Here is a 12,219-nt window from a genome sequence, read left to right as displayed (position 1 = left end):
CCTCACTTTTCATTAGTTTTATGATCTTAATGTCTATGTCATCGATCTGTGATGACTGGATGCCACTGTCTTTCTTGGAGGGCCAAGTAATCATGCTCATAGTCCTTTCTGATCCTCTTTTCTGTGTGTCTATGAGTTACTTTTCTCCTTTTGAATGACCTAGCTTCTCTTTAGGTATGTTAATGCAGGGATATTTTAAAAAATTGTTAATATCTTTAGAACATATTATACTTGAAGACATGTTTAATGCTTGATTTGTGTAATACTCAAGCAATAGAATGAGTCTATGGTTCCATTCCCAGAGCATTAAGAAAAAGAAAAGGATAGAAATTATGGCATAATTCTACCTAGTTTTTCAGTAATAATTTTTAAAATATAAAATATTAATTAGACACAGTAGATTAAAAATTGGTATTATGCTAAGTGAAATTAGTTGGAGAAAGACAAAAATCATATGACTTCACTCATATGAGGACTTTAAGAGACAAAACAGATGAACATAAGGGAAGGGAAACAAAAATAATATAAAAACAGGGTGGGGACAAACGTAACAGACATTCAAATATGGAGAACAAACCTTGAGTTACTGGAGGGGTTGTAGGAGGGGAGATGGGCTAAATGGGTAATGGGCATCAAGGAATCTACTCCTGAAATCATTGTTGCATGATATGCTAACTAATTAGGATGTAAATTTAAAAAATAATAATAAAATTAAGAAAAAAATGTTTTTATAGAATGATCAACATGTAAATCGGTTCTTTAGCTTTGTTCTTTTCCTCCATAACTGAACACGTATCCAACTAGCTTCTGCATCCACCACATTCTTTCCAGCCTCTACCCTGCCCCAGAAAAAGGAAAATATATATATTCTGAATAGGTTAAAATTCTGGTTTAGTGGAGAATAGGGTAAATGTGTGTTAAGAATCACATGTTCTTGGGGCACCTGGGTGGCGCAGTCGGTTAAGCGTCCGACTTCAGCCAGGTCACGATCTCGCGGTCCGTGAGTTCGAGCCCCGCGTCAGGCTCTGGGCTGATGGCTCGGAGCCTGGAGCCTGTTTCCGATTCTGTGTCTCCCTCTCTCTCTGCCCCTCCCCCGTTCATGCTCTGCCTCTCTCTGTCCCAAAAATAAATAAAAAACGTTGAAAAAAAAATTTAAAAAGAATCACATGTTCTGTTCTTTCCCTTTCTCTCTTTTCTGCAGCTCCATAGACAAGTTGAACAAGGTAAATCAATGAGTCAGGCCAGTGCCTCCCTTATTCTGGCTTTAATTCTACTCTTATGGCAGCAGAGTAGATAAGTGGAGGCAGATGTTGTTCTTCAGAAATTGGTGTCTTTATTTTTTCCCACCCTCCTGTCCATGTGATAGATTTGTAAGTGAACTTAGTATCTGTCTGTCTGTTTCTCTTGCCCTCTTTGTACATATACATATTCACCTGGCTGTGTTACTGAGCATGAAGCTCACCTAGATCCCAAGGTATAGATATGGATACAAAGAAGTTAGAGTCTGCTTTAACCTTATAATTTATTGTCCAAACTGGGACACTTTGAAAGATGGTGCTTTTGATAATGAAACGGGGACAGAGGTGTAAACTGGGATATAAGCCCCCCTAACTTAAACCCTTTGCCAGCGCTGAATCCTGGGCTGTTTTTCCTTCCATCTTATCAGGACCCTCCCAGTCTCCCCACAACAGCCAACAAGTGGCCTTGAGACTTCAGAGGAGCACAATTGTTAAAACAAACTCCCCAAAATAAAGGGAAAATCCACTGTATTAAATGGTTAACTGTATACACATTGGTAGTATGTCTAGAAAATTTGGTAATATGAATTGTTACCTGGCAAGCAGTCACTGTGTGATACTTCAGAATAGTCAGTGGATATGTAAAAGTTGGAAATCATGGCACAGAACGCTATTATACATGTTCACTTGGAAAAATTTCAAAAGTGCCAAAGTCTGAGATGACTCTTATTATGAATCAGAGTACAGACAAGTGTGAGCCTGGGAGCCATTCTGATTATTTTTAAAGATGATTTTCTATATCTTTGGTCTATTCCAATATATGTTTACTTAATAACCACATGTTCTGCAGGGAAATTTATTTAACTATTTCTAAGGCTCTGGGGAAAAAGTCACTGTTGCCATATATCCTGCCTATAATGCATTTCAGCCATTCATTCTATAAATATATTTTAAAATAAACTATAAGCTAAACACTGAGTATACAACATCAGATGAATCACAACCACTATAGTGATATCCTCGAGTGATTCTGTTTTTTTTTTCCCAAAGGGCAAATATGTAAAATTATCAATTCATGGACATTTTTCTAATATATTTTACCTAGAATAGTCTTTAATTTTACATTATAAAGCCAATATACATTTTAAAGAAATTAATTTCTGAAATTAATCTTTTAGTTTAGAAATAAACTCTAAAATTCTAGATTTGGGGAGTTCCAACTTTTCTAGTTTGCTTGTCACATGTAACGTAGAAGAAAGTAAACATGACACTTTAGGTTGTAAATATTTTCTAAGCTACTTGAACACCATGGGTATAAGTAGTAATGATCAACCTGTGTGTCTTCTTTAATTAGAAGCCTGTATTTAGTATGGTACATTATGTCCTTACCTAGGAGTAATGATATGAACAGCAAGGGGTTCTTAGTATGTACTTAATATATACACATATATACACACTGTACCCAAAAGACATAGGTGGAAACTCTTGTGTTTCAAGTAGATAGTTGCATTAAATACATTTGGGGATGGAACTAGTTAGGGGAATTTTTTAAGTGATTACTTGGGATTTTCTCTATTGTGTCACAGACTTGAAGGAAGCATCATGCTTTTTCATTTCATTTCAGATGTAAAAATCTTATTTTTTCAATCAGGAAATGAGATGCGAAAGGCATTGACTGAACATTAACAAACGTTTATTCATGTTTCAGTTTGGAAACTCATCTGTTTTTCCTCTCACATCCGAAAATAAACATGGGAGAGGAAACAGAGTTTTAACAAATTTTTAATTGAATAGCAAGCAAGGTAGTACTGAAAACCTAAAAATACATCTGTCTACAGTATGCAGAGTAAAATGAGGGAAAATTAATGTTTTATTTTAATTTTTTAGCATTTTTAAATTTATTTTTGAGAGAGAGAGAAAAACAGAGCTGAGCAGGGGAGAGGCAGAGAGAGAGGGAGACGCAGAATCCTAAACAGGGTCCAGGCTCAGAGCTGTCAGCACAGAGGCCGATGCCAGACTCAAACCCACAAACCGTGAGATCGTGACCTGTGCCAAAGTTGGACACTTAAACGACTGAGCCACCCAGACACACCCAAAATTAGTGTGTTTTAAAATTAGATTAGAAATTTGTGTATTTGATAAAGAAGAATTAATGTTATCACTTAAAACTCCACTAATCAAACTCTCAAAAACCAAGATGATGATTTATCTTTCCTATTTTCCTTATATTGTTGTTTATAAAATGCTGTTGTAATAGAAGTCACAAAACAATTACAAAACCACTCCATTTATTGATTGGTTTTTCTTTTGAATCTACTTTTACACTGTATTTCTGAATGCTCAGGTCTCCAAGTATCAAATGAAATGAAAAACTGAGAAATATATGTGTTTATGTTCTGTTGTTGTTGTTATCTGCCATAGAAAAGTAGATCAATTTTCAAATTATATAGATGGGCACATTGTTACAGCAAGTGGGAGGACAGAGTGGATTTCTTTGCCTAAATTAACTGGGTGATTGCTTCAGTGTCAAAGGAGATCCACTTAGCATAAGGGAGAAAGCAGACATTCCTTACATGCTAAGATTGTCTTAAATAAGGGATGTTCTTGCACAAGTCAGATGGATGGAGACAAGAAAGGGAAGACATCTACTGTTCTTTTACTGAGAACTTTTCATCAGGTGTTTTACATGTATTATTTTACTTAATACTTTTGAGTCTATACAAACGTGGCAGTGTTTACAGAGTGGTAAGGAATTAATGCATTCATTTTGTTAATTTGGGGCCAAAATTTAGGGTTGTGCTATTCACGGAAAAGGAAGGATGCCACTCTGAATTTATTCAGTTTTAATGCTGCACGTAGATTGCAATCAATAATTTTATTTGTTACTTATATGCATTTCTTTTTATAAACACTGTAATTACTTTCTATCAATCCAACTTTACCTCTTTAATCAGAGCAGTTTAATAAAATTTTAATAACATTTTTCTTGCACCAATTGTCTAGAAAATTTTTAATTCCTTTTGCTTTTCCAAATAACATCTGAAGTCCTAGTCTGTGAATTATACTCGTAAAAATGACTATCCATGAAGCTCTAGTCTTTAATAGGAACATCAACTAACTTCTGTCCATTGTTTTCTTATTATGTACTTTAATCTGATATAGGAGAAAAATAGCTAAAAACTAAAACATTAGGATTAAAAGGTATCACTGCTGTCATTGTTCTAGAACATTGCTTTGGAGAACTAGGAATTTTTCTTTTCTATATTCAGTATCATCTAGGAAAATGTTGAGACACATTAAACAGGAGAGTATAATAAAAAAAAACTGGCCTTTTAAATCTTCAGATCTTAATGTTGTGTGTTCTCTTCTGAACTCTCATTTGAAAAGATCTGTCAAAAATATTTTTTTTTCAGTCACACATATGAAGTAGTAAAGTAGCTTATCTGCATTCCAGAGATCACATTGCATTGCCCTACTGAATTGAAAAAGAATCCAGTGTTTGTTGCTGTTGCATTATTGTTTTTTTGTCATGTTGAATTTATGGTAAATTAGGACAAAGTGAAATATACTTCTATGAGTAAATGGGATTCTCAAAGAAATAAACTATCTCCTCCTTACTTAGTGCCTAGATATAATTTAGGAAAAAAAAATGCTTATCATGTGGTTGCCTCAAATATTTACTCACCTCATGTGGCTGAATGGTTTACAATGAGTTTTGTCTCCTGTTTGCTTCTCTATATATCAATTCAAATGTAGTAAAGAAATCATTAATCCAGGTACTTTTTGTAAGTGTTTGTTACATGATATGTTATAATCAGGATTGCAAATGAAACCATTAGACAACAGATAAAGTTGATGTGATTTTATCACTTACCTGAAGAACAAAATTAACTATATATAAAAATACCTTATTGAAAAATGTTTTAAGTTTATTTTGAGAGAGAGCAAGCACAAGTGGGGGAGGGGCAGAGAGAGAGAGAGAGAGAGAGGGAGAGAGGGAGAGAGAGAGAATCCCAAGCAGCCTCCATGCTGTCAGCCTGGAGCCCAATGCAGAGCTCAATCTCAGGAACTGCAAGATCATAACCTGAGCCAAAACCAAGAGTCAACTGAGCCACCCAAGCACCCCTGCTTGAAATATTTTTAAATGGCTTTTCAAATTGTTCATCTTTCTACTTAAAGGTGGAGAACTCCTGTATGTGTTCATTAGTTAACACTGGGAGTCTTGAGAAGTCTCTATTTCAGTCCTTCAGACTCTAATTGTGGCTTGGATTAGAGGTACTTTTATAGGGAAAGACTTAGGAAGTTTTGATACTAATTGGATAAAGGAGAACAGGAAAGGTGAGGTTGCCAACCTGACACTGGGAAGACATTAATAGGAAAAAGGAACAGAGCAGACTGCCAAAGCCAGTGAGGGGCAAAGAGAAAGCCAGCACCTGGGACTCAGGGGCTCCGGCCTCCAGACTTTGCTCATCATCATACTTTCTACTTGATCACATTCCACTTCTTAAAGCATCATTGGATTCAACTAAACTCATGTTCTTCTCTTTGAAGAAAGTACTCATTATGCCAATTGCAGCCCTCGGCTAATTGTGCAAAATACAGCCCTTCTCAACTATGCAAACACTGGTCTTCTTTAAAATGGATACATATTAATTTACCATTTCCATCTTGGAGAGACAGAATATGAATGAATGAGAATTTTAAAAATCTTCATTGCAGAAATACAGTCAATGGCAGATTGCTCCTCTAAACCTCAAATAGGGCCTGAGAATATGTGGGTGCAAACCACACTAAGGAGTAAATGAGCCTACTGACTGGGAACTCTGTGGAATGATAGTCTTTCTCTAGAGGTTAAGGTCATTGAAAGTTCAATTCCCTGTAAAAAGGATGGTTAGTCTGACCCATAGTTTGCCTAGTCAAATAGCTGGTCTATTCCTTCTATATAATTAAATTTTTGTTAGTTGTTTTAAAACCCACACAAAAACAGGATGTATCTTTTTTGTGGTTTCTCTTTGAAGAGGTTCTAAAGAGAATATTTTGAGGTTTTACTCTTAGTGGACTGAAGAGAAGTTGGACGCCAAGCAGCTAGTATTGTAGGGGGATTGTACATGTGAATTATATTTTTCTTCTTGTAGAGAAGTTGAAATTTTGCAGAACCATATTTAAAGGACTTTAAGTTGATGACTTCAGCTTTATCAAAAAAGGTCACTCTCTGGATAGTTTTATTCAATGACTGTAATCAGATGTGCAAGTTTATGAGCACTCCCTTGTTTTGAATTTACAATTATAAATATAGATTAGAAGCACTATAGAGATTTTTGTTCCCAAACTTCCCATTGTGTTTCAAGACAATAATTTAAAGACATAAGTAAAACAATCAAGGAATCTTCTCAAACTTGGCGAGAGAAGAAGCATAACATCGTGGCGAGGCATTGTGACTGGGTCCAGAATGCCTGGACCCCACAACTAGCTTACTAACTGTTTGACCCTGAGAGGTTGTTTCACTTCTCTGTACCTCGCTTTCCTCATCTACAGAATTGTGATAATAATGGTATCTACTTTTAGGCTCTTTGTGAAGATAAAATTAGTTAATATATGTGAAGCACAAAGAAAACACAGCAAATGTCATATAAGTGTTATTTTAACTATATAACCATTGGATGTAAAATATTTTTTTTTTTTTTAATCTGGGTTTTCATCACGAATATAGTGCATGGGACACCTGGTGGCTTAGTTGGTTAAGCATCCGACTGCAGCTCAGGTCATGATCTCATGGTTTGTGAGTTCAAGCCCCGCATCGTCTGGGTGCTGACAACTCAGAGCATGGAGCCTGCTTCGGATTCTGTCTCCCTCTTTCTCTGCCCCTCCTCCACTCACACTATGTCTCTCTCTGTCTCAAAAATAAATAAACATTTAAAAAATAAAAAAAAAAAGAATATAGCGCAAAATTATAAATCCATCAGTTATATGTTGCTTATTTTCTACTTACCTATTTTAAGACAAAGTTCTAGTTGCTTAAAAAAATGAGAACTTTCAGACCACCAAGTTAAAGACTACATAAATGCAAAGTGTTTGATATTAGCAGCTGTCTAATCAAGACTTTCTCTTTCTTCTTTACGTTACAGAGAAGTTTTTCTTTGGTCCCTCTTCTCAGTAATGCAAAGTCATTGAGGTGAAGATCTGTTAGTATTAGAATTATTTCAATCACAAGTATTAGGGTAGGAGGGGGAGTGTGTCATGTGCCAAGTGTGCAGATAGGGAAGCAATGTAAAATGGTTTGGCATCTTGGTAAAGTTTAGGTGCTACATATTCTTTCTTTGTCCAGTAAAGGGCCTTGTTGATTGCCTGGAGAAACAAAAGTAAATATGAGGAAGTAGCATTCTTGTTTACAATTTCTGTAACAATGCAATGTGCAAATGTCATATAGCTTATTTTTTTAAGTCTATTAATCAAATTTGGGTTGAATACATCTAACTTGCTTTATTTCCAAATTGCAAAGTTTCTTCCAGGGCAACTACAGAAGATCCGGCCAGGTTTCCAGCTCAGAGGGTAGAATTCGGGATTGAGTTCTGAGGAGGAGGGGGTATCTCGCCAAAACATGTTTGAATAAACAGTGTCAGAAGGATGAGAAGAGATACATGAGAGTCAGGCTGAGGAAAACCAAACACCAACAGCAGGAAGAACAAGAAGAACTCATTAGAAACAAGAGTGCTTATTTCAAATTGTTTTGAATAATACTGGTATGGCCTCAGCTTAACTCTATAGTAGGAAGATGGATGGTCATGGTGTGTGGGCCAAAAATATGAGACTAGAGTGGAAATGAACTTCTCAAGACCAAGGTTTCCCTTTCTCCATGTTGACCATTTCATTCTTCCTTAAGAGGATCTCAGCAAAAGAAACCAGAAAACAAAGAGGCAAAGCAAATGTGCCTGCATCTTGCACTAAGGACAACATAAAGAGCGGGTTTTGAAAATTAGGGTCTTAGTCATCCATGATACCTTTGCCTCATTAACATGGATAATTGAAATTTGATTTTTCTCAACCAGTTTTATTTTTTTTCTAAATAGAAAAGATCATCTTATACCTCACCTGCTTTCAGTAGTTGCTGTTCTTTACTGTGTTTACTGCTTTCAGCATTCTGACAAGCTCCAGAATAATGACCTATGCTGTGTATTGTTAAACGTTCAGTCAGACAGATAGATACAGATAGATGAGTATGTGTTGCACAAAGACAGTTTAGCATTATTCAATCAATGTTTGTTTGATCCCTCTAAAACAAGTATAAATGTAAGCTGCATCCCATCTGTTTTATCATCCATGTGAAGCCAACCTCATTTCTAAAACTTGATTTCTTATGTAATTGCCCCAGAATGACAGAGGATGATCAGTTGGGAAGAAATATCTTTCAGACTGGCGAGATAAAGGATAGTTTTGTTGAAGTGTGTTTCATATGTTGGGCTTCCTCATTTTGCAGTGGCCTTCGGGATAAGTAGTAGCATCTTGGCTTGGTAATTACCAGCTGTTAATCATCAGTTGGGCTTTGAAATCACACAGACCTGGGTTTGAGGGTGAATGTATGAGCCTAGCTGTGTGAGCAAATTACTTAACCACCAAATAGCACAGTGCCTGCCACAGAGCAGGCCCTCAGTAAGATTTATTAAATTAATTTTTCTTTACTTCAATTTCCTTGTCTGTAAAATGAAGAAAATAACAATACCTACCTCATAGCATTTATGAAAATTAAAACGGGATACTGCATGACCTGGCAGCTATTATAATTATCCTATTACTATAGGTCTTCTTCTCATGGGTCATACTTTAAGTCTAAGCATATTAACATATGTGAAATAAAACTTATGTTTCCATTACTGGTTTTTAAACTCTTCAATGTGTAGGTATCAAATCGAGCATTCAGAAGGCTGAGAATATGTGGCAAGAGTGGAAATGGACATGAGTTAACAGTGTCTGCATTGATAGATGCAATTTCATTAGTCTAATTAAATGCTTGCCACTTTACACATCTGTGAGTGATCATAGTCTGAATAACGGTCATCAGAGGGAGTAATACCTTCCACCAAAGCACTGAACATCAGCGAGCTTAGCCGCTTCTTGGGATATTTTAGAAAATAATGTGCAAGAAGCTTATGTACTCAGTAACGCTCATCAGTGTAAAGTGGGATATCAGTGGTAGTTGTAATTTCGGGATCACATACTTTATTATTAAACTGTATGATAATGAGTGTTAAAGTTATTAATCATAGTGCACTTTACCTTGCAGTTTCCATTGTCTGTTCTCTAATTGCCATGATATAGGGAAGAATTACTCCATGATTTCTCTTTATGAACTCTTCTCAACAACATTTATCCATCAATTCAATTCATTTAAGAAAATCTCTTGAACCATTTATTGAGCCATCTTTGTCAGTGCAAAGATGACTGAAGGTGTATGGGTAGGACTGTGGCTAAGGACTCTAGAATTTAAGCTGTAGGTCATTCAGAGCCAGTGGAATTCTTAAGCAGGAAACTAACCTGTCCAGAGCTGATCTTCAAAAAGACTACTTTGGTATGAAAAGTGACTTGTAGTTAGAGGTTTGAAGAGAGAGTCCAAGCAGACATCAGATACTGAAAGATTGAGTTTAGGAAGTGGCAGTGGGCTGGTGACTGGGGGCTGATTTAAGAAAACAATAAGGTATGGCTTGGTCATCAAATAAATATGCTTTGTATAGAGAAGGTTCAAGGTTGACTTGAAGGCTTCCACCCAGGCATCTGCATGTTTTAGCTCATCAGATACTTGGAGAGAAGTACATTCTGCAGGGGAGATAATGAGCTTCCCTGGAAGAACAAGCTAGAAAGACCCCTAATTATATGATTCCTTAGACTCTAAAGCATAGATAATTATTTTGCTGAATGTTTTTTCAATGATAGGCTACTTATATATAGATTAGCATTGGCTAAGAAAAGATAAGGGTTTTATAACCCTTGGTATATTAGGGGCTAGAATCCATACTGCTGAGAATTTTAGAATGTTTGGAGGCTATTCATGAGGGTTAATAGGTCGACTCTTTGCAGTTGTGAGTTTTACCAGCCCTGTTAAACACAAAATATACACATCTTTAATATTGTCACTGCTGTTGGATATGTTTTACTTTCCAGTTCTACAGATACACATAAAGGCATGAAAAATGCCCAGTGTCAAAACTAACTGCTAAAAACTCTATTAACATAACATAGTATCTTTACTTTTCACAGAATTTTACCTGCATATAACCCTTACCATTATTTCTGAAAACTTGATTTTAATCATTTGAAATCATGTTTATGTAATTACTGAACTCATGTTTCCTTATACCATGAAATTACGTCTTAAAAAAGTGCCCATGTCCTATGATAAAAGAAAAGAGGTTTTGATTTCCATAACATTGCAGGAAATTAAAAAGTCCTTTAGAGTATTTTTTTTCTATAATCAGATCCTGAGTTCGGTCTCAAAATGATACTTCTTTAACTCTAAGAAAACTATATATTATTTTATATTCTGTGTAATATTTATTTTAGATTATTGAGTAATGGGTTGAATGAAGGTATAAAGAAAATGCATTATAAATCAGAAAAAATATGTTTCAGTTAATATAACACATAATAATAGGAAACATAAGTAGAAAAGCAATTAGATCCTATCTGCATTGGGTTATAAATTAATATTTGAAGATAAACATTAGATTTACCAACTTCCCTTCTTTACTGTTATTCTTAACTGTTTGAATTGTACAGATTGCTTGTGCTACTGGCCATAGTGTGTTATGGAGAAACAGACAAAATTTTAAGTTGCCATCAAAGTGGAAGCCTAGAAGTGAAGAAAAAACAGGGAAACCTGTGCCCAGTGAAGCTAGTGAATGGCCAATAAATTTAAAGGGTGAGGTTACGTCCTGACAGGAAAGACTAGGGAGAATAATCAAGATAAAATAATGTTCACAGAACCAGAAGGAGTATTGAGCCAGATAACTTATAAACTACAGCTGCAGAGAAGGAAATGGAAAACTAAAACAATTTTTAAAACACTGCCTTTCCAATATTAATGGAACATCCATATCGATTTTTTTTTCATTTGAATCAATTGTTGGTGACTATCACTGTTTTTTACTATGATTAATCATTTCATGTTAAGCTGGGTATATTAGTGTTCAGCTTCATAAGTAGGGTCATCTTGATAAAGTGTGGCTTCAGACTTTTCTTTTTAAATCATGTTTGTTACTTGTGATAAATGCCTATAATCTGGTGTTATTCAGTATTGATTTTGTGTGTGTGTGTGTGTGTGTGTGTGTGTGTGTGTGTGTGCTGTTTTTCTTTTAGTCAATTGACCCTGGCCAGCAGTTCACATGGGAACATTCAAACTTGGAAGTAAACAAACCAAAGAATAGATATGCGAATGTAATCGCATATGATCATTCCCGGGTTCTCCTATCAGCAATAGAAGGTAAGGAAATTCAGACATTATTTATACTTTTATTTTTCATGAATTTCTAAGTGTTTGCATGAAAATATAGTTTTAACTAGGTTTTTCGCTATCTATGGAAATAGCTAATTAATATTCAGGCACCGCTTGTTCTCACATTTTCTTTACTTCATACAAGTATACTGTATATGGGTACACAACATCCCCAGCACCACATAGCATAGATGCATCTCTCATTACCTTCTTACCTCTATTCTAGGTGAAAGACTTTGTAAGGTACATGATGCTTGTAGAGGGGAAGCAAATTGAGGTTGCCCATTTTACTGATGGTTGCTGATATAAATAAACAGGTGATTGTCAGAAGATGCTCATAGACTATTATTTTTAAATGGGTGAGCGGTTTGTAAATAAATCTGGATACCTCCTAGGGACAGTAGAAAGTTTAGGAGTTTGTGGCGTGGTGATTTATAAAAATTAAGCATATCAGAAATGTCTGGTACAGCTAATTTGTGGACTGTTTGGTAATCTATC

General features: G+C 35.6%; 1 protein-coding gene across 34 annotated transcripts in view; it reads left to right on the top strand.

Annotated features, from left to right (window-relative positions):
- The window catches only part of PTPRD (protein tyrosine phosphatase receptor type D), a 2,237,777-nt gene that overhangs the window by 2,143,626 nt on the left and 81,932 nt on the right, over positions 1-12,219 (top strand). For all 34 annotated transcript variants that reach the window (XM_086685253.1, XM_086685255.1, XM_086685268.1 and 31 more), the window contains one exon: positions 11,586-11,709. In XM_086685253.1, the coding sequence (XP_086541379.1) occupies positions 11,586-11,709 (124 nt within the window). The remainder of the gene's footprint in view (positions 1-11,585; positions 11,710-12,219) is intronic.

Source organism: Puma concolor, chromosome D4 (assembly GCF_028749965.1).
Source record: "Puma concolor isolate L17-30 chromosome D4, mPumCon1.1.hap2, whole genome shotgun sequence".
In the NCBI taxonomy this organism is placed as follows: Eukaryota; Metazoa; Chordata; class Mammalia; order Carnivora; family Felidae; genus Puma; species Puma concolor.
The sequence above is the reverse complement of the archived record's forward strand: the minus strand, read 5'-3'. Positions and strand labels throughout refer to the sequence as shown.